The sequence below is a fragment of the Podarcis filfolensis genome, assembly GCF_964270895.1.
Source record: "Podarcis filfolensis genome assembly, chromosome: 1".
NCBI lineage: Eukaryota > Metazoa > Chordata > Lepidosauria > Squamata > Lacertidae > Podarcis > Podarcis filfolensis.
In genome coordinates, this window is record NC_139604.1 from 89,460,764 (window position 1) to 89,483,668 (window position 22,905).

Sequence of the window (22,905 nt, forward strand, 5' to 3'; positions counted from 1 at the left end):
ATGTTGAAACAATAATTGGCAGGAAACCAAGGCCTGTTCAAAGCACCAAACCAAGGGTCCAAGTCTATTTGGTTATATTTACATGTTGTCATAATGTATCATGATTGCAGCAACTCAAAATCTTTCATGCGCCAATCAGTATTCAAGCTTCAAGTTCCACAAGCTGGCTATATTTAACTTACATGGCTTATGAAGCCACCACTCAACACATTTATCTAAAGAGTATTTATTTTATTCTTCACCGTGACTGCCTCCAAGAAATAACATTGGAAAAACCCCCAAAGAGGAGTACATACAGCGACTGTGGTAAAGCAGAATTGAACAATCCCGGGAGTGAGGAACGAAAGAAGAACTGTCTAAGCAAAGACAATTAAACTAAAAGACCTGTGGAAGGCATATCCTTTTTTCTTCGAGTATTAAACTGAGAAAGTCCCTGGGAATTCTAACAGATTTTTGTCTCAGATACAGGCTAACAAGAATGAACAGGAGGACTACAATACAAAACTTTCACTACAGAACGCTGTACACACCTGTTGTCAAAACCCTTCCCGCAAAACCCCCTTAACCATGGTGTCTATTTGCTTGCTTGTTGAGCTTGTCTGCGGAGGAGGACATAGATCTTCTCCTTTATCCAGTCTTTATTGTATGGCTGGTATGTCTGAGTATCAGCACGATAACTGGGAGGGAAAAAGAACAGGTCAGTTAATATCGTTCATCATGCATTTCTTAAATGTCACAAAACCAATCAGCCTCAACCTCACAAGTTTTCGAACAGCAGCTTATACAACAGTAGGATGCTAGAACAGTGTCTGCCAGGAAACAAAATTCAATAGTTTCAATCCAGCAGGGGTTTCCACACACACCCCTGTTGCCCATCAATGCCCGCTGCTTCAGAGCTCACATTTGCCCTATACAGATGGTAAGGGTACCTCAGCCATGTCCCATTTGCTGAACCAGAGTATTTGTAAATAAAGAATACAGTATGTGAGGCTAAGCCAAAGTCAGCAGGTCAAAAATACAAGTGAAGCCATGGTCTCTCTTCTAGAAGGAACCAGTGATTTCTAAGTGGAAGAGATACCTATTATCAGGATCCCATTTTCCAAGCAGAATATAAACACCCCTGCAATTCTAAAAATGAAGGGTGATAATGTCTAGGGTCACAGAGCAAGTCTGATGTGTATCTTGGATAAATTTATATATTTGTAAGAGCTTGCTTCCAAAAGCCCAGCCCAAAATGGTCTGCACTTGCTTCCAAATGCAATTATCTTGTGATGCTGGAACAATGCCTTCAGTGGTTACCATTAACACAGCACTAGCAACAAAGTTTCAACCAAATATTAATCTCAAGCCTGTACCAACTCTGCATCTCAACTTAATGAAAGGTATAATAACTGCAAGCTAATAAGCAGGTCTATAAATGTCCGGCTGTGCTGAACTCAGTTGTGTGCCATCAGCATGTCTGTATGGTTTTAATGTGTCATTGATAGTATGCCATAGAAGGGGCAGTAGCAGAACCACCATCTAGACCTCTACAGCTAAAAAACATAAAATATTTCATGCTCAAAGTATGCCCTCTGGTGGCTTTATAAAATCTAAATAAATATGAATAACTATGATTTAACTGATTAATACTTCTGATCTAATATGCTCATACAAGCAAGGAGTGATGCGGCCTAACATTTTTTTTTCTAGACCCATACCCTTCATGGTTCACAACCTCAGCCTCAGCCATGAGACTGTACATCCGGTTGGGTTCAAAAAGGAGATACTCTGGCCACAAAGAAGGAAGTTGCAACACTACACTGTAAAATACCTGCCCTGAACCCAGAGGATTACAATAAATAGCAGTTAGTGGCACAACTCCCATTTTCAGGCAATGTGCTTTAACAGGCAGTAGCTGCAACTTGACACCATTTGATCAAACCAGAGGTTTTCAACCTTTTTGAATTCACGGTTCCCTTGACCAACTACCTTCTTTCTGCGGCACCCGTGTGGAGCTCAGGAGTCCAGTTAGGTCACCCTTTGTCTGCAGAGTTGGCAGCCTCTCACGCTTTTTCAAACACCTTCCCTTGTGGAGTGTTCCCTCAGCCTCCTCTCCTCTCCCCTCCCCTCCCCTTGGGAGTCCTCCAAGCAGTTGCTGCTGCCATCCCTGGTCTCTGAGCTGCCTCCTCGCCCCCCACAAAGAGATGCCTCCCAGAGGCACCATTCCTTGTGAAGCTTGTAGCCAGAGCTGCTGCAATAAACAGCTGTGCAAGTCTTTGGGAGGCAGCAACGCAAGAGGGCATCAGAGGAGGAAAAGAAAGAGGTACAGAAGCCAATGTTGTCTGCAGCACCTCTGGCCATCATTCAAGGCACCCCAGGGTGCCATGACACACTGGTTGAAAACCACTATATAAATCCACTTCAATTCCTTCTTAAGATGTAGCACTGAAATTGCATTGGTTGCCCAGCTGGATATCTGTGAAGGGAAAATCACTGGGGAAGTTGGTCCTTCCACAGCTCTGTGGCCTTTGATATCAGTCACACCACCTTTGGAATTGTCTGTCTTTCAGAAATAGGTCACACAGCTCTTAGTTCTGTGGCATTTGTGTGGTTGGATTCCACAGGATCTTTTCATTAGCCCAGGCTTGTCTATGGCACCTCCTAGACAGCAGTAGCCTGAAAAAGTTATCCAGACTCTTGTGTTATCAAGGCTTGTTATACATAGGGTCACCCTTGAAGACTGTTTGGGAGTTCAGAATATAGCAGCAAGAATGTTTATACACTGATTTGTCTTTTAAAGTATTACATAGCTTTGAACTAGCAGTATTTCTCAAACTTGGGCCTGCAACTGTCGCTGGACTACAATGCCCATCATCCCTAGTTAGCAGGACCAGTGGTCAGGGATGATGAGAGTTGCGGTCCAACAGCAGCTGCAGACCCAAGTTTGAGAAACACTGTTTCTTCTCCAATCCTCTAGATGGAGCATCAGCTAGAAATAAAAGAAATCAGGCTAAGAAATGCTATTTTCACACAATGCAATACACTACCAATGTATTACTATAATCTTGAATGCTACAGAAGAGTCACAGATTCCATCGTTACAGTGTTTATTATTATTTCTCTTAATATTTTATCTGTATTCTTTTTCCAAGTTATGTTGAAATAAGAATGAAATCCAGCTAAGGCTGCAATCCAAACCCAGCTAAGGAGCAGGGTTGCTTAATGTAGCCACCACTACCCCACAGCTCTGCTTGTGTTGACTGGTGTGAAGGCAGGGGGAAGTAAATTGCTGCACCAACTTGGACTTAGCAATGATTGGGTTCCATGCTTGCCTGGCAGCTTGCTTCAAAGAGCACTTTTGCAAAGGGCTTTAGCCCCCATCCCCCAAACAGGTGATGAGCATGGATTAAATTCTGCTGCCTTGGCTACACAATCCTGTTCTCTGCTAAGAACACAGTGCGCTGCTGATGCAAGACTAAACCTTGTTCTCCTGCCAATTAGCTGACATCACTAGTTATGTCAGCAGATGGGTGGGCAGATGTTGTTTGGGAAAAATGGCCTCTCAGGCCAGAAGTTCCCCTTCCCTACCATAGACCATTTGTACTGCTGCATTCCAACTGATTTCATTGGGACTGCAACTGTAAATGGTTTTTAAATTTGCCCCATATATGATGCAAGCCCTGTGTATGGTTTTGAAAAATATGTTGCCTTCATTCAATAGATCAGAGACAGGATTTGGGCTGCTACCATAGAACCACAGAATTGTAGAGTTGTAAGGAACCACTAGGGTCATCCAGTCCAACCCCCTGTAATGCAGGAATCTTGCTAAAATGGTTACAACCAGCTAATTCTGACATGTGATTGCTCCAGACCTGCAGCTCTCTGCATGTGCTTTATACTGGATTGACAGTTCCATTTTAGACTTCATAGTGACCCCAACAATTCAAGCACTCATTCTGCAACAGCTGATAAAATTTACAGGTGTTCAAAGTAGAAATGTGAAGGGTGGAAGGGATCAGAAAAAGGGGGGGATTGGGCAAAAACTGGTGTTCCTCCATCTTTTCCCGACCTTCACATCTCTACCTCCAATGTACATTCTGTGTGCAATGGAAATCCTATTACAGTGGTACCTCGGGTTACAGACGCTTCAGGTTACAGACTCTGCTAACCCAGAAATAATACCTTGGGTTAAGACCTTTACTTCAGGATGAGAACAGAAATTGCGCGACTGCAGCGCGGTGGCCCTGTTAGCTAAAGTGGTACCTCAGGTTAAGAACAGTTTCAGGTTAAGAATGGACCTCCAGAATGAATTAAGTTCTTAACCCGAGGCACCACTGTAGATAGATTTTGTCCATCTCAAAATCATGTTACATTTCAAGTAACACTGGTTCCAGATGTATATTAACACCAAAAATACATGTTGTCATAGCTAACAGAACTTGCAGAGCTGTTGAGGAACATACAAAATCCCACTGTAAATATGTATACCTCAGAATACATGTGTAAGCCAATATATGTATCTTTACAGATAATAAGCTATAAAATACTTACACAAGGCAGCTGAGGTCAGCCAAGTCGTCAATGAAATCAAATAATTGGCTAATATCATATGTAATTGAAGGGCTGTTAGGATTCATTCTCTTCAGATGCTCTTCATACATTTTACAGACTCCTAAGAAAATATTTAGGACTTATATTAGAAACATTTAAGGTTCCAGCTTGCTAAAGTTCTTAGATGTCAAGAAACATAGGAAAAGGGGATCAGTGTGGAAATAGGCTATCACAACAGCTTGAAAGAAGGTAGACTTTGGTTTATGTGGATAAGCCTACCAATAATGCAGCATTAAAATGTCTTCATAATTTGGTAAAAGCAATTCTTCAAATACATGCAGTACATCTTAGGCCAGTAATTACTGTATCCCCATGATAATGCAAGAGCCCAAGACTTTTACTGGGTTGCGATTCCTTCGCCCCCCCCCCCAGTAAATGATTGATCTGGCCCAACCTAAGGATCTAAGCAGGTACTTGTTTGGCTTTCCATCTAGAGCAGTGGTACTTACCTTCCATGCATTCATTCACAGACTCATAATCAGCATAAGTCCTGCCTTCTGGTCGTTTGGTAGGTTGAACAAGCAAAATTGTGTGAGACTATAAAAAGAAAGTTAACATTTACATAGAATCGAATGATCTTTAAAAAGGGGGCGGGGGGGGGGAAGAGACGATTTGTTTATGTGCAAGGAACTTTTTTGTATGGAAGCTGGAGAGGAGGGCTCTTTTTTCCTCCTGCAGGTTTCTCTCCGATTTACAACAATGGGGGCGGGGGGAGAGAGAATACATTACACCAGCTCCAGGACCGGTGCAATTTTGCAGGCAGTTTGTGGGCACATTGGAGAAAATAGGATACTCAGGAACCTGAAAGTTCATGTCCTTCTCGTTCATGTCCTTCTCTTACATGCCCCTGAAAGGCTCTGTTGTGGCTACTGCTGCGTGTGGGTGGGGTGTTTCTGCCTGAAGATCAGCAATGGAACAGAACCTTCCATCGTCACACCTGGGCACTTGAAACTGTAAGTAGGGACTCTGCTCATGTGATCAAATGCTCCTTCACACAACAAAGGGTGAAACAATCCTTCCATACAGGGATTAGTGTTCTGGCTTTGCATTCTCCCTAGCATGCTTGTTTTTTCTCAATTGTGCAAGGAGTTTATCTGTAAAAAGTACATGAAGCTCCATCCAGTACCCTCAAATGATACAACTTAAAGAGACTTATCTCAGTGTGAGCTTCATTCTCATCCACCACAGCAGTGACATCTGTGTGATCTGGGGGAGAAGTGTTAGGTGGGAGAAAGACACCCCCTCATAAAAAGAAACACGGGTGAGACAAGCTTGAAGCTGGTGTTTGAAAGTTATGTGAGCACTAAGGGGCCTTTGTCATCAGCTAAAACAACTCACTCAAAATATACTTTTAGAACTCAGCTGACATTGATATGGTTTTTATAGAGCTATTTTTTTTAACATCACTGCTTCTTTTTACTTTGCTTGTTGTGATTCATAGCCTGATTTGCCCGCTTTACTGAGTTTGCTTTTTATCATAGAAAGCACGCCAAAGTAAAAAAAAATGAGAACTCCAAAACATGCACTGCTATCTCCACGCACCAACTCGAGGCATAATGGAAAGCAAAGCACGCCTTTATGCATTATTAGCTCGAATTTGTTTGAGCAACTTTTTGGAGCGGGGGTGAACTGCGGCTGTTCTTCCTGAGATGCTACGGGAGCCTTCAAGAGAAAGCAGGCACTTCATATGGCGGCAGCCCAGCAGCCGCCTAACGGACCTTACTGCGGGGCCATGGCCATTTTAGGCCCGAAGCAGGGGATGAGCGCGCCGGGAGAGGCCACGCGGAGCGCCTCCCTCTCCTCCACGCTCTCCAAGCAAACCCATCCGCGCTCCCGCCTGATGGAGACGAGAGGGCAGCTTCTCTGCCTTAACTCACCATGGCGACTCGTTCCGTTCGGCTCAGGCGCGAAGCACAAAACTCTCAACGTCTTCTCGACCACAATGCACCGCGACCACCGGAAGCACTACACCTACCTTCGCCCTCACACCCACCAGCACCTTCATAGTGCCATAGACATGATTCGCCTCTCGTTCGGGTACATAACGAAAGTCTCGCGAGACTGTGGCTCGCCGTCAGTTCTCTCCGCGCGGGAGACGGAAGTTTTGCAAGAACTCAGAAAGCGGCCATCTTTAGTGAGGGCTCGCTCGGCCGTCTCATTCCTGGCAAAAAAGACAACAACGCATGGCCGCCCGTTACAGTGCCCAGCTCTCCTCCCCTTTCTCCGCCATCTTAAAATTGGGCAGGGAAGACGAGGGAGTCAAATGCAGCGTTGCTTGGTCAACGGGCCTCCTTTCAACTGCCAAGTGTCCCGGAAGTCGAGTGAGGGAAGAGGAAGTCGAGTGAGGAGCTGCCACTTGGCCTTCATGGCAACAGCTGAGGGAGCTGGGCATATGCTGGCGGCAGGGATGGTGGCGGGAGGCTGAGGCACAGGCCGTTTCTCGGGCTCCCTTGTAGCTTTCTCGCTCTGCGTGACGGGAGCCGGCCTGCCTGTCTCTCCGCTTGCACCGCAAGGGCGCCTGTCCTTCGAGCTGCGGGTCCGAGGAACGGGAGGCAGCCTCCAGGAGTTGGTTCGGGGCCTCCGAGCCTCTCCGCGGAGGCAGCGGGCGGACGGGGCTTTGGGGGGAGTTTGCGGCGTCCCAGGCGCGCAGGTGTCTCGCGGGGTCTCGGCCTGTTGCGGGCGCGGGAGGAGGCGCCGCTGTCCCGCTCGCTGCTTCATGCGTGAGGCTGGCTCCCCTTCCGCAGCTGGGAAGGCGAATCCTCTCGTGAGTCGGAGCCCCTGCGAGCAGCTCGGCCGAGGAGCAGAAGCCGGCCATGGATGACTTCTTGTCGATCAGCTTGCTCTCCCTGGCTATGCTGGTTGGCTGCTACGTGGCCGGGATCATCCCTTTAGCGGTGAACTTTTCCGAGGTAAGGAGGAGGCTCCCGCGTAACTGTCCGTCCGCTTTTGTAAGGGAGACGCGCAGGAGCGAGTTCGTCCAGTGTGTGTGTGTGAGAGACAGACAGACAGACAGACAGAACCGTCTGCTTTTTCAAAAAGAGTGAGGCAGCAAATGAGAAGCATTGAGAGAAAGCAACTTAATAAATGCTCTGGGTAAACGGAAGCCTAACCTGCAAACTTAGCCCACCTTTTGAAATAGGGTACACGTCCCAGCTACCCATGATCCACACGTCACGATTTCCGTGCTCTGCGATGACTAGGGGGGAAGAAGAGGTGGCAAAAATTGGAGGTTTTAAAAAAGCAAAAGCAGCGTTTTGAGTTCTCTCTGTGATTAACTGTAATTTTTACTTGACTAAGTTCCCTCTGATCTTTAACTCCCTCTACTAAGGGTGTGTGTGGTGCAAATGTTGGTAAAGGTAAGTAGCTCTAACATTTGTATTGTGTGGCTTGGTTTGTATAGCTTGCAGAAATGTCTTGTGAAATCCAAATTACTGAGAACTCTATATTCTTTATACTAAAAATGTTGATATATTTTTTATGACTTTGTTATTGTCCTTTACTGGTAACTCAAACCTGAACAAGGAAACTTTTCCCCGTAACCTCTACCTGTTGCCTCACATCTGTCCATTTGACAGAGTATCTCTGATTCTTCTGATCTTATATGTAAAAAATAAATGAATACATAGCACTAGGGTTGTGTTGTGATTAAAAACTTCCTGAAAAATACTTTTTGAAGCTTCCATGGTGTTTTTTTTGGGGGGGGGTAAAATTTGATGCTAAAGGTTAAATGTACAAGACAAACAAACAAACACCCCATGTTTCATGTATTAAAGGCAGTACATGTATTAAAGGCAGTACTTGAGTACTTACATGGGCTTTCATTTTTTCAGAAATGGCAGCATATTTAAAGGAAGCATATATGCTAAATATCACTATTAGAAAAGATTTCTATAATATGCGGCAACTACTGTACTGTGTGAAACATGAATGGTAGGGTTGCTTTTGGATACTTTTTACTGTGCTATGATTTTTTCTGGGTGGGAGAATTGACTGCAAAGTGCTGAACTATATCAAATAATTTGAAAATATTGCTGGCTTATAACAAGTAGTTGGAGTAGGCAGCTTCCTTGGTTGTGTAACTTTTGTAGTGAATAGCACCTTTTCAGCTTATTGCAAGCTAATTGCAAGTTTCCCCAGAAATCTTGGATGTACCTTTGAGCCACAGTGGCTGAGGAGCTATGTATTTGGAAGATACTACATTTTTCTACATGGCTGGTTAAATAAAAGCCTGGTTTGTTCAGTTCCTAATTCCTCTGCTGGAAGCTTCCTCTGGATCTCAGTCCCTTATGCAAACAGATGGAGCCCTTCTATCAACTTGCTTAAGCAAGCCAGGGTGGTGTGATAACATTAATATTAAGTGGTGCTCCTATTAGAAATGCTAAAAATTGGTTTTTTAAGCACTTCACATTTGTTACATGTATATGGTCCAGAGACCTCTTGATCAACAGTTCCTGCAGTGTATGCCCACATTAGATTTTGGAGATTTGTAGGGTTTCTGTAGATATCTGTGTGAATCAGTCCTTGGGAAAATGCCAGTTCAAATACATGTATTCAGAATTGCACTATTCGGTGTATCTTTTTTAAACAGTTATTTGCATTTTTGCTTTCCTGTTTTGCCAAGGTAAAAGGCAATGAGAGGAGGCCAAGCCTTGCTTTCTAGCTTAGAGCTAGCGAGAAGTGACACTGCAATTGTACTGTGTTTCAGAAGGCACATTGCAATGATCCATCCTGCTCCTATCCTGCTCCAAGCTACAAACAAAAGTTGGGATAGCTATTTTTGTGGTAAGGTGTGTAAAGTGCTACCACTGTCCATCACAAAAAAGCCCCAGACTTATTCTCCAGCTCCAGAGTTTAAGGTTGGGGTTGGAAGTGGGCAGGCAAGATGCTTGAAGTGCCACATCTGGCTAGCACCAAAACAAGTTTCTGTTCCCCTCTCCCAGTTCTAATATCAAGAGTTCAGGTATATATTTAAGCAAACAATATTTATCCAAAAAAATTTTGTGTGTCATAATTTTGGTTCTTATGAAATATTCATTCTGAATTTTATTTGCAGGAAAGGTTGAAGCTGGTCACAGTCCTTGGTGCTGGACTTCTTTGTGGAACTGCCTTGGCTGTCATTGTGCCTGAAGGAGTACATGCACTTTATGAAGATATCTTGGAGGGTGAGAAAACAACACTATTATTCTGGTGCAGAGTATGTGGGTTAAACGAGGTAAATGTTAGGTGCACTAGTAGCTGGTTGACTGACCGAACCCAAAGAGTACTCATTAATGGTTCCTTGTCATCCAGGAAAAAAGTGACAAATGGGGTGCCTCAGGGTTCTGTCCTGGGCCCATTGTTGTTCAACTTCTTTATAAACAAGGAATAGAGGGGATGGTCATCAAATTTGCAGATGACGCCAAACTGGAAAGGGTAGCTAATGCCACAGAAGACAGCATCAGAATTCAAAATGACCTTAACATCTGGCTTAATAGCAGAACATGTGAAAAGGATCTAGGGGTCTTGGTGGACCACAAGCTTAACATGAGTCAACAGTGTGATGCAGCAGTAAAACAAGCTAATCCTATTCTAGGCTGCATCAACAGAAGTATAGTGTCCAGATCAGGGAAAGTAACAGTACCACTGTGTTCTGCCTTGGTCAGACCACACCTGGAATACTGTGTCCAGTTTCAGCCACTGCAGTGTAAGAACGATGTTGACAAGCTGGAACGTGTACAGAGGAGGGCAACCAAGATGATCAAGGGTCTGGAAACTAAGCCTTATGAGGAGCGTTTGAAGGAGCTGGGTATGTTTAGGCTGGAAAAGAGGAGACTGAGAGGAAATATGATAACCGTCTTCAAATATCTTAAGGGCTGTCACATGGAGGAGGGAACAAGCTTGTTTTCTCCTGCTCTGGAGGGTAGGACTCGAACCAATGGCTTCAAGTTGCAAGAAAGGAGATTCTGACTAAACATTCGAAAAATCTTTCTGACAGTAAGAGCTGTTCAGCAGTGGAACCTCCCATAAGAGGTGGTGGACTCTTTGGAGGTTTTTAAACAGAGGTTGGATGGTCATCTGTCATGGAAACTTACTTCTGTGAGCCCAAGGAGAAATTTTGATTTGTTTTTCTTGACTAACAGCACCCCATGCCACATGGCAGTCGGTTTTTGAAATGGAGGGGGCTTTCAAAAGCAGCTTGTGATATACCATGGGGATTCAAAGATTATAATGTGAAAAATAGGTAAAATTCTGGACAGTTCTATGTGCTTATTAGATTTTAGAGAAAACTGTACCTCATAGTGTGGTGTTGTTATTGCTGCTGCTGCTAATTTATTTTTTTTACCTGCCCTTCACCTTAAGGTCCCAGGTCAGGAAACAATATTAACAACAATTTAAAACAACTTACAACCATAAGATTAAGGTGTTAGGCTGAGAGAACCAGCCTTCTTTGCACATCTCATTTAAATCAATTTTAAACAAACTATAGTTTAATGTAAATTAGCATCATGCTGCTGCACCCTTCTCAAGAATTCCTTTGGTGCTGCTCCCTCCTGCCATGCAGAAGATGAAACGAGCCAGATTCTGACTTGTCTCATCTGAACCTGGGCTTATAATTTGTTGTGGAGAGGGACAAACCACAAGTTTGGGTTTGGATAACAGGACAAGCCAGCATCTGGCTTGTTTCCTTTGTGAAGAATGTTTGAGCAGAGTGCATCACCATGCTGCTCATTCGCATTAAACCATAGCTTAGCTGTACAACAGCAGGATCCCAAAGCGGAGCAAGAGGATCTTAAATACACCTAAAAATCTTTACCTTTGCTAGCATAAAGACTGCATAGTTTCTCTTTATTCGAAGGAACCTGTCTGTTTTGTCTAAGGATGGAGACAGAACTGTGTAACAGCTGGTGTTTGTATTTTCAGAGATGAGGAGTTGAGCATTATGTGTCTTGCCTTCCTAAAGTGCCTTGGTGCAACCTGAAGCCTGTGTTACACATTAAAGAGTATTTTGAATGTCTGCTGCCTCCTTCCACATCCCATTTTTAGACTCTTACCAGATACAGATACAGATGGTTTTATCACCAGACAGCCTCGCCAAACTCCACCCAAGCCATCTGGAGAACTCAAAACCTTGCACACCATCTTGCGACATTTGAGTTGGCCTAATAAAGAAATTACCCTAATAAAGTTTTTGGCATTCCGCTAATAGGGTAGCTTTACCTTAGATGAATGCTTCACTTTCCAATTGTTAATCGTTTGGAAACAGATATATCCACCCTGCAGATAAGGGTTAATAAGAATATCTTCACTGTCCTCTTTGTTGCTCATTCCCCATCTCCTTAACTGTCTCCTCTTTCCGTTTACTAACTCTTTCCATCTGGAAAACGTGATGCAGCTCAGAGAGCTGGGGAGGCAGATGACTGAGCCATGTTGGTGTTACATCCTGGGGCAGCCTTTTTCAACCTAGGGTCCCCAGATGTTGTTGGACTACAACTCCCATCATCCCTAGCTAGCAGAGCCAGTGGTTAGGGAAGATGGGAGTTGTAATCCAACAACATCTGGGAACCCAAGGTTGAGAGAGGCTCCCTGGACATACAGTAATCTCTTCCTGGGATATAAAGAACACCACATAGCTATCCTGATCACCTCATATGCTATAGAGAATTTGGTTATCATTGCAATACTCTATTTCCAAAAGCACAAAGGAGTGCTTTGGGACTAGTAGGGCAACAAATTGTTTGACAATTAAAAATAAGTTGGGAATGTAATGTTTGAGGCTTCTGTGTTATAACTCCAGATTGTCCTGTTTTTGTTTTTTCTAGCAAAGCACCACCCAGCTAGTGAGACTCAAAAGATGGTTGAATCAGAAAAGGTAGCAGATGTGCCCATAGTACATGACCATGTCCACAGCCATGACCATTCAAGGTTACATGCTTATATTGGTGTTTCCCTGGTCCTTGGGTTTGTCTTTATGCTTCTGGTAGATCAGATTGGCAGTTCTCATGTCCACGCTACAGATGGTAAGTCTTAACTTCTATGGACACATAACCAGAATAAATTACGAGGGCTTTGAAATATTCAAGTAACTGAATGAATATTCTGGTATTCACTCTTAAGTAAAACAATTTGTTAAACACTCACTGATGGTAAAGAAAATGTTTCATAATGTTCTAGATTTTTACAGTTAAACAAAAAAGTACACAGTATGACAGCTTTAAAGTACTGGGTAAATGCAGTCTTAATTCAGGAAATAATAGCAATCAGTGAAAATGCAGCTACTGGTATTTTATTTATTTTAATAAATTTATATCCCACTTTTCAGAAAATATCTATGCTAAACAAACAAATAACAAAAAGTATATGAAACAGTCCAATGAAACACAGAAAATTGATTTAAAAATCATAGGTAAAATACTAGAAACAACAAGCAGCAATTACTATATATCCAGGGCCAGCTGCAGCAAACAGACCCATCACATAAAAACAGGAAGAGAATGGGCAATAGGAAAACTGAAGTTTAATGTCTCTCAAAGCTTTTTGGAATATTCCACCTTCCCTTAATTCTAAACATAATCTGAAATAAAGAAACAAGTGACCTTTTAAGAAGTTGTAGTTTGGTTTCAGTTGAAAAGTTGTGCCTTAATGCCTGTAATATTTTTCTTTAGGGTTCTCTTCCTACTTATTTGTATCTTATTTGCTTAAGATTCCTTAATTATTTCAGACCCAGAAGCAGCAAGGTCGGGCAATTCCAAAATTACTACCACACTGGGACTAGTTGTTCATGCTGCAGGTAGGTTACTGTTTTTCATTTCTGCATAATGCCAAAGACCTTCATATATTGTCAGGTCACCTGGGTTAGAATTAGGGTTTCTTTGCTAAATGTGACACTAGTAATTAGTCCTTTGTATCATGCTTGCTATAGCCAGCTCCAGGCTAACTGAACATTATCTTGTATTGGATAAGAGAAGGGAGAGAGAAGACTGTCATGAAGCTCAAGGAGATGTACCTAATGGGGACATGTAATTCAGTGCATAAGCAAGAAGCATCAATTTTCTTTTAATTTAAGGTTTTTTTCTGAGGGGTGGGGGAAGCTTCTGGTTCAGGTCTCTGGAGTGGAATAAGAGGTGTGTTGGTACGCTTGTTCCTTGCGTAAATTGGTCCCAGTAAGCCTTTGATCAATGGGTGAGTTCACTTTTGTGTGGTTTGGTTTTTTCCATCCTCCTTAAGCTGATGGTGTTGCCTTGGGTGCGGCTGCTTCCACATCTCAGACCAGTGTCCAGCTAATAGTGTTTGTTGCGATTATGTTACATAAGGTAAGTTTTGAGTCTCAAACCTTTACATATTTCTTGTTTGCTTGTTAAATTTGTTACTGTTCTATAGCACCTTTCATCTGAGCATCACAGGGCAGTTTACAACACAAAAATGTGTAAGATAGTAACAAACAAAAACAATACCCGCCACAGTTTAAAAGGCCATAGATTGGCTCATTAGCCAAAGGCCTGGGAGAAAAGTTGTTTTTGCCTGGTGCCTAACGATAGATAATGAAGATACCAGGCAAGCCTCCCTGGGGAGAGCATCCTACAACGGAGCCACCACAGAAAGGGCCCGTTCTCATTTTGCTGCCCTCTGAACCTCTCATGGAAGAGGCCTCAGATGATGAGCACAAGGTCCAGATCTGATCATATGGCAAGAAAAGGTCCTGAGCCATTTAAGGTTTTCCTTCAAAACCAGCACTTTGAATTGGGCCCAGAAACTAATTGGCAGCTAGTGCAATCGGACCAGGATTGGCACTCTGTGCTGAAGCTATCTTGTCCCGGAGAGCAACCCGCCACTGAATTCTGCACCAGCTGAAATTTCTGAACCATCTTCAGAGGAAGTCCCATGTATAACGCAATGCAATAATCTATATATTTCACTATCAGCTGTTAGGAATTTGAAATTGTAACAGAAATTCTCTCTGGTTGTATAAATTTTGATTCAATAAACTATGTGGGTCTTAAGACATCCACACATTTTCTTAATTGTTCTTTAGTTGGCATACAATTATATATTGCATCCTAGTAGTAAATATATGCATTTAAGTGTGTGGTATCTGACATCTTTCTGATAGCCTAGGATGGGAAAGGAGTGATAAAAGGTTGAAATAGAGTCCTTTCCCTGTGAGGAAAGAGTCATTTTAGCTTATTTTAAAAAGCAGAAAAGGGATGTCATGCTAAAAGGTTCTAAATCTATGAATTGAGAATTTCCCCGCTGTAATCCAGGTGACATAGTGAAACTTCCTTGTTTGTAAGTTAGGAATAGAAGTGCATTTTCCAGCAGAAACTTGTGATTGATGCTGCTTTGAAGTTAATAAATATAAAAATGAAGGTGGAAAAGACCATTTATAGCCTTCTTAATGTGATTTTGATGATTATGCAAACTTTTGAGCTGTGAAGTGCTAATAGCATGCTTTTTGAAAGGCAGTTTGTAAATCTAATAAGTAAAAATGAGCCGCTTGTAGTACACCTCATTCTCAGAATAACCATAAATGCAGAGAAAGCTACACACAGCATGGCTACATGCTAGTAGCAGTGTGGCTAGCTGAACATTTAATTTCACATGAGCAGAAAGAGGGGTGTCACTTTCTTTTGTATTTGTACATAAGAGTTTTGTTGACTGTTTTTTTCTCTTGTAGGCACCAGCTGCTTTTGGTCTTGTTTCCTTTCTAATGCACGCTGGTCTTGAACGGAATCGAATCAGGAAGCACTTGCTGGTTTTTGCACTTGCAGCCCCTGTTCTGTCAATGGTGACTTACTTGGGACTAAGCAAGGTAAATATTTCAGGTCTAACTTTCCAGAATACTGATTAATAGCTGAGGAGCATGGCCAGTGTTTAATCAACTCTTCAGAAGTGCTTTATCTACTCCTTTTGTTACTTTTATTTGTGAGCCACTTAACACACTACCATCCAGTTAATCTTACAGCTGAAAAAATAGAAGTATGTCTGCATGACTGGTATTTTTTTAAAACTGCAGCTAGACAATTGCACAGTAACTAAAAACATAATGGATCTTATATGGAATGAAGGGGATGCCCTTGTGAAGAAAGGTAGAGTGGAAACAATTTCTGCTGATTCCACCTTTCCTTTTTGCCTCCTGAAAACTTGATTGGGGGCAAGAATAAACTAGGTTCTTTTATCTGTTTAGATGTTTAGCATAAATGAGATTCAGTAAGCTCTAGAGAGAGAGGGCAAGTAAGCAGTCAGACAACCAATATGTATTGGAGTGATTCTATAACATTGCTTTCTTGATTAACAAACATAACATATAACAAGATGAGGGAACATGCACTCAGTCAAACACACACACACACACACACATACACACTCAGCTCTCTCTTCACTAGAAGTGATCAAGTTCTAGTAAGAGTTATGGGTGGCAGACTTCAGGATCCCAGTCTGGCACACAGCTTAGTCCGAGACGGTCTAATCTTATATGATCTTCTCGTTGTGCATCTGAATCTGATATTCCTGAGTGAGATGTTCCTGGCAGTCCTTAGCATGTTCTTGGCACATTGTAATACTTATTGTTTGTACCTGATCTTCTGTAACTTCTGGCACAGTACAATACTCATTGTTTGTAACTAGCATTGCATGGCCAGCCTTTCATGCTTCCTTGCAGGTGTGGTACTTTTTGCCAGAACATGAACATCCCATCTTTGATCAACACATTCAGAAATAGTTCATTAACAGCATCCAATTTGGGTGATGGTCTTCAGCCAGTCTTGTGGCTCATTCAAAGCATGCCATTCATGACAGGATAACCGTCAAGAACAGTATGGGAAATGGTAATTTAAGGATGATTGGGTAGAAATTAACTGCCCCCACCCCCAGCAGGCACCCCCACAGGATTAGAGTACCTTCTGCAACTGGCAGGAGCCCTTTACCCACAGAAGAGCATGTCTCGATCCAACTTTGTTAATGGTTCCTTGTGCAGACATGCTTTGAATGAAAACCATTGTTTGGCTATTTATTTCATAAAATTTATACATTGTTTGATTGTAAAAAACAAACAAACAAACACCCTCAAAGTGGTTTACAAAGATTATAAAGCAATAAACTTGTCAGTAAAAACAACTATTCAAAACATTGAATAAAATAAAATCAGCAGTAAACTAAAAACCAGTTAAAGCACATATCAACATACTATATATATGACATATCTGGGTAGGCTGTTTGAACAAAAATATTTTTAGCAGAAGCTGAAAAAAGGGCAAGCCTGCCTGGTGTCAGTAGGCAGGGAGTCAGTCCCAAAGTGTATGTGCTGCCACAATAAATACAGAAAAGGTAGTATGTGGCACGTGTAACAGCACTAGTTCCATATATACTGAAGTGTTTGAGTGGAGTGCAACAAGTGCAGAATAAAGATCACTTCAAAGTCAAGCAACATTATCCTCAAAGTGTGTAACCAGTTAGTCACAGTAGGTCTTTGAAAGAGGTCCCTCCCACACCAGGGAGTCAGTAACTTCCAGACTGTCCAAAATAACTGCTACCGACTGCAAGAGGATGCAATGCGAGCTGCAAAATGAGCTTTTTTGCAGCTCGCACTGCCACATGGTAGGCATAATTAGGTGTTTGGTCAACTTCACAGCAGGGCTTGAGCCATTTGCGCTCAGGTCTTCATCCAACTTGTTCTGTAGCCTGGAGCTTCTCAGAATACCAAAGGGCTGCTTGGGCTCCACAATGCCAGAAAGGACGCATGGGAATGTTTGTGTCAACCACACGTTTCATTGCACAATTCCATAGCGAGATCAAGAATCGTTAGCTTTCTCCACTGGAAAATCCCCCAGAGCGATCAGGAACACATCAGTTTCCATCAGTCTCTGAGTGCAGGCCATCTGAGTGGGCCCACCACCCTTACAGGGGGGAAATTATGATTTCATAATCAATATTATGTTAACCATCTGTAGGCAGTCTGTTTTTGCAATGACTAGCGCATGTGCATTAAAGATAATAATCTTTAGGGGGCAATGAGGGAAGATAGCTGTAAAGGTAGCTTGGTTGATTGCAGAAATCCTTTTAGGTCAACATTAACATTTCTTCAGAGTTGACTTCTTCCCTGGAATAAGTTACAAGCATTATTAAAGACAGATCAACTCTGTGTTTTCTCTCCCTTGCCACCCTCTTCTTTTACAGAGCAGCAAACAAGCACTTTCAGACGTCAATGCCACTGGAGTCGCCATGCTTTTCTCTGCTGGAACTTTTCTTTATGTTGCCACAGTTCACGTTCTCCCTGAAGTGGGCGGAATGGGACATAGCCACAAACCTGACTCTACTGGAGGCAAAGGACTCAGTCGCCTGGAGGTGGCAGCATTAGTTCTTGGCTGCCTGATTCCTCTGATTCTGTCCATTGGACACCAGCATTAAAGGTCTGAAGTGCAGCAATCTTCTCCTCAGTCTCTGATGTGAGCAGCAATCTGGTGTGTCAAGCTGCCCTTTTATCATTGTCTCTCTTACCCTGTTAACCACCCCATCTGTTTTAAGGAGTCAGAGAGACGCAAAGGAGGATTTCTGGGAAAGCTTGTTAGCATAGGAGATGATACTCTCGACAGCCGGATATAAATTCTGCATAACTTCCCTTTTCTGAAGATGTTTTAATTATGACTTCCTGCCCTATTCTCAGGGAAGTTGGAATTTAGAGATTCTATGGCAGATGATTTGGGAAGGACTTTGTGGCTCATCATGAAAGCATAATCAAAAGTATTCTATATGTCAGCATTCACAGCTGACCTCTTGACATTGGATGCTGCCTTCTGACATCTGGGACTAGTTTTCACCTCCAAGATTTTTCATGTGATAATGATGGCATAACTATCTTGGGAGATGCATCTGGTGAAGAAACATCAACAGGATAAAGTCCTAGAAAAGATCTGTACAAGTTAAACAGCTTGATAGGATTTTATATATTGCATTACTAGGAAGCACATCTATTGTGTCCCTTGAGTGTTATGATCTATATGGTAGAATCAAGGAGTCACATTGGGCTGAAAGTTAGGTGGTTCTGAGCGCAGAGGGGTATGTGCTTATTGAAATGGACACTGTGCACATCTACAAAGGCTTATTCTGCTAAAATAGACTAAGGTAAGCACTGTTCATTAAGAGTGAAGGGTGCCCAAAGCATTTACCTATACAGAAGCAAAGACCTTAACATTTCTTATGACAAACAAGAAACATTCTAAATTGTGAGCCTGTCTGAATTGAGCCTCCCTTTCTTTCTGAAATCTGATTCTGAAATATTTCAATCCGAAATATTTCAATCAACATCGAGTGTAACTGCAATTCTGAAATGCAGTGCCTTTCCATGGAGAAGAGCCTTCCTTTTGGCCTATAAACTTAACTTCATTGTGAAAGAAACTGTAAGAGTCATAGGGAGAATCCTAAAATATCTGAAAGTTTATGTACATTCTTGGTGCACAATTTTTACTTCAATTTGAAACCTTCACCTCCATTGTTCTTCAGTTAATGGTCATTTTATCTTAAAACACACACACAAAGCAAGAAGATGAATTGGCAGTTTTCTGTAGCACTGGTTATTCTACGTGACAAATGTTTCCCCATCTTTTCACAGCCCAGTAGCTCTTACAATTCTGTTCTCTTCCATGCCTTCTTCACATCCTGTAGTTGTGTCCTGGCATAGTATACTGGTATGATTCCTCATGAAGGTTTTGTTTTAATGGGTGATTCTTGCTTGCTGGTATTGTTTGGCATTGGTACAGCAGTGACAGTCAAGATCAAAATTTCACCAGGGATCTTTTTTAAATATATATATATATGGGGGCATTTAACATTAAAAATGTAAGTGAAGAATCCACACAGAATCAATATTGTATGTATTGTCTTTTCTGAAGGCTTATTATTGATCTACTTTAAAAGATTTCAGCAGGCCTCCTCAGTGTAATCTATTCTACCAGGTACCCAACTACATAAGGGGATCCACTAGAAGCTTGAATAAAACACCTGTTGTTGCTTTTTGCCTGCCTGGGACTGTAAGAACCCACAGCTGCTGGGTTTGTGCAACACAGGTTATATAGGCCTGCTTTAAAAAAGTAAAAATGCTTTTGTACTGATCAAGAGTCTCTTTTGAAGAAGAATCTCTTCTCTATGTTGAAAACAGAAATACTCTTAAATCTTGTAACAAAGAAAAGGTACGGACACCTGATATGTGAACCAAGATGTGCATGTCACATCTTCATCATTGATGACCAAAGGTAAGTTGGGCACAAATATAATTGAAGGCTCGATTTGGCCTACTGTGGTGGGCAAGATGATGAGGAAGCTGTTCCTGAGCTGGCAGAGTGGAAAACCGCAAAAATGGGAACTTGTGGGTAAACGGCAAACTATCTGACATAGAAGCAATGGGTGTAGGAATGGGAATTGAACCACACTTAAAACAATTTTTCCTAGTATATTTAATATTTGAGAGTCAGCGTTGTGATGCTGGTATCTTGAAGATCCTGCTGTTGGCCAGAGTTGCCTTTAGCTGCTCATTACACTTTGGAAAGTGGCCAGTAGCTGCCTATATTGGATCACTTTGTATTTATGAAAACAAGGCCTGCCAGTTCTTCCATCCCTGTTCACTAACTTTTGGCACATTATGCCACTGGTAGGATGCCTTCATTGGACTTCTGACCTTGATTTATAGGGCTGCGTCTAGAGCATTTGGGACAGGATCTAGAATTATACTGTATACCTCTCGCACTATAGAATTCTATTGTGTGCATCAATTTAAGAGCGATAAGTCATATAGGCAGTGTGTCAAGATCTTGTGAGGTTAGAATGTTGCCAGAAGCAACCTGATTTTCCACTCTGGTGATGAGGGTGTCTAGTTGCTTCACCTGCTAACTACCACAAGAAAAGTAGGTAGCAAAGAGAGGGGAATATTTACATTATTAACAGCAACCAGATGTTTCATCTCTTGTATCTGTGAGAATCCTAACTTTAAAGAATTTTCCAGATTGGTCATGGTAAATGTGGATTTATTTCAATCTTCACTTGAAATGAGGGCTTTGTAGTCTAGTTCTGCTCTTAGTTCTTAGTAGTAAAATACAAATTCCAATCTAGGCTTTGCAGTAGACTCCTAGGAGCCATAGACTGCTGAGGATAAAGGGATTTATTATTTGTAACTACTTGCAAATTCATGTACTTCCATTATTCATGTCAGTTTTGGACTGAGTTGAAAGTGGAAATCAGTTTAAGTGGAAATCAGTTTAAGATGAGCTCGATCTGTGTGCAACATTGTTTGGTCATTTAATTGGCTATCCTGCTTTCATTCACAAAACAGGGATGATCTCTTGCCTGAGTTAAACTTGTTTTATAACAGCTAAGAGGACAGCAGAGCAGACATATCAAGGGAACACCGAATCTCCAAATGGTGGAAGGAAACCTCTCAGGATAACTGAAAATGATAATTTGAAACAGCAGAAAATAAATATTCAGCTGCTCAGAGGTCTCAACAACTCAAAACACTCAGAGCAAGCTTGCATTTGTAGCCATCTGTATTCAAATGGGGAAAACTTGAACTTGTGTATGTACTGTTGTTTTATGCTCTTTATGATGAACCACAGGAGACTTGGGTGGGTGGGTGTGCTTACAGAGACATTTGAAAACTGAATGTCTATTTCAAAAGGAGATCAGCTTTTCTGTGCTTTGGCTATGTTTCTGAGCAGCTCGGACTTTGTGGGCACAGCTGTATACCTGATTCTGTGTACAAAAGTGTAATTTTAATGTTTTTTTCCCAAATCATTTGTACACATGAAATCATTCCATGGATGGCTGCCTTATTTTTGATTTTTTTTCCACTTTGTGAACATTTTAAAAAATGTTGTTTTTATTATATTAAAATTTTTATTAGCTGCATTGCTAAAAGGAGTTGGCCTTATTTCATGTGAATAGTCTTGCTGTAGAGGTTTAGTAAGTCTCTTGTACTTCAGAGGTGTGTGTAGCTTTTCTACCACATATTTCATTTCAAGTTGCGCTTGTGTTTGATCTTCTTTCTCCTTGAATACAAACCTTTATTTATTTTTAAAAGATTATACCCCTCTTTTTGGATTTCAGGGTGGGGTACACTCATTCATAACAAGAATACTATGAAATGGACTTCTAACAAATTGAAAATCATTCATAAGCAAACATTTTTGCCTGGTACCCCCCAAAAAAATCACAATTTTGATGTTTCATAGCCAGGGTGCTACTGTTAAAGCCCATTTGCCGTTGAATTTCCTACTTCCAATAAGAGAGGCATCTGGAAGAAGTTGTGTGTGCACTTTTATTCTGGTCACGTTTGCACAGTTCTCAGAGGGGTGGCCAATACCAAGTGTTAGGAACCCCTGTGTTAAATGTTCATTCTATTGACATAGACTTTGGTTGTTTGGTAACTCCCATGGGGCTGAAGTTCTTAGAATTATAGAGTTGGAAGGGACCCTGAAGATCATCTAGTCCACCCCCATGCAATGCAGGAAGATGCAGCTGTCCTTTACGGGGATTTTACCTGCAACCTTGGCATTATCACGCTGTAGCCAGCCGAGCTATCTCCTGTTGTACATTGTTTCTTTCTGAAATTGCCCTTAGAGATGGGAGTGGAACCATCTCACAGTGATTTCCCCAATTCCTAAATTCTGATAGCTGTTTGGAAGGATTTTGAAGAACCATGCAGTCTATTGTGAGAGAATAAGCTTTGAGAAGCACTAGGGATGGCCCACACTGTTAACATTCCTAAACAGGTATCTTCATAGGGTTTTTTATTCTTTTTTTTTTTAAAAAAACCTTAATGTTCTTTTATGAGGAATTTCAGTATTTTGAAATAATAAATCTCCATTTCTAACTAATGTGTGCAAAAAATTTTGAATTTGCTACAGTTATGCATAAAATGGTTTTAATGTTAGCTTATTGAGCAGCAACATATTTGTAGGGCACATTAAAATATTGTGCGATACTGCATAGCAAATCTGCACTGACCAATCATTTGTAAACCCCCGGGAAACTGCCAAAAGGTGTAGCAGAAATTGAGGAGTGCCGGTGTGGTGTAATGGTTAGAGTGCTGGACTGCAACCTGGGAGACTTGGGTTCAAATCCTCACTCATCCATGAAGCTTACTAGGTAGTCTTGGGCTAATTAGTGTCCCTCAGCCTAGCCTACCTCACAACGTTGTTGAAAGGATAAAATGGGGAGGGGGAAGAACTGGAAGAGAAACGGTGCAACCCATTATGTTGAGAAATGTGTATAAAAATTATGTGATTTTTGTGTTAATTTTTTTAAAAAATGCATATTAATAGGAGGATGGGGTGGGTTTTAGAGAAAATG

General features: G+C 41.8%; 2 protein-coding genes across 4 annotated transcripts; one reads left to right on the plus strand and one right to left on the minus strand.

The window, feature by feature from the left end:
- Positions 1 to 210: 210 nt before the first annotated feature.
- ERH (ERH mRNA splicing and mitosis factor) lies at positions 211 to 6,623 on the minus strand. Of its 2 annotated transcripts, none has more exons than XM_083580144.1 (4): positions 6,471 to 6,623; positions 5,043 to 5,130; positions 4,534 to 4,654; positions 211 to 677 (listed from the first exon to the last, which is right to left on the minus strand). In XM_083580144.1, the coding sequence occupies exons 1-4, from the start codon at positions 6,471 to 6,473 to the stop codon at positions 575 to 577; spliced, it is 315 nt and encodes a 104-aa protein (XP_083436270.1). In that variant the 5' UTR covers positions 6,474 to 6,623; the 3' UTR covers positions 211 to 574. The 2 variants fall into 2 exon arrangements, with proteins under 2 accessions (XP_083436270.1, XP_083436269.1); XM_083580143.1 differs by having other exon boundaries at positions 6,136 to 6,473.
- An 86-nt stretch (positions 6,624 to 6,709) lies between these two features.
- On the plus strand, positions 6,710 to 21,471 carry SLC39A9 (solute carrier family 39 member 9). Of its 2 annotated transcripts, XM_083580128.1 has the most exons (8): positions 6,710 to 6,934; positions 7,338 to 7,502; positions 9,647 to 9,755; positions 12,393 to 12,590; positions 13,292 to 13,360; positions 13,798 to 13,883; positions 15,245 to 15,379; positions 17,743 to 21,471. In XM_083580128.1, exons 2-8 carry the CDS (start codon positions 7,407 to 7,409, stop codon positions 17,971 to 17,973), a joined length of 924 nt encoding a protein of 307 aa, XP_083436254.1. In that variant the 5' UTR covers positions 6,710 to 6,934; positions 7,338 to 7,406; the 3' UTR covers positions 17,974 to 21,471. The 2 variants fall into 2 exon arrangements, with proteins under 2 accessions (XP_083436254.1, XP_083436253.1); XM_083580127.1 differs by having other exon boundaries at positions 6,710 to 7,502.
- The last annotated feature ends 1,434 nt before the right edge of the window (positions 21,472 to 22,905 follow it).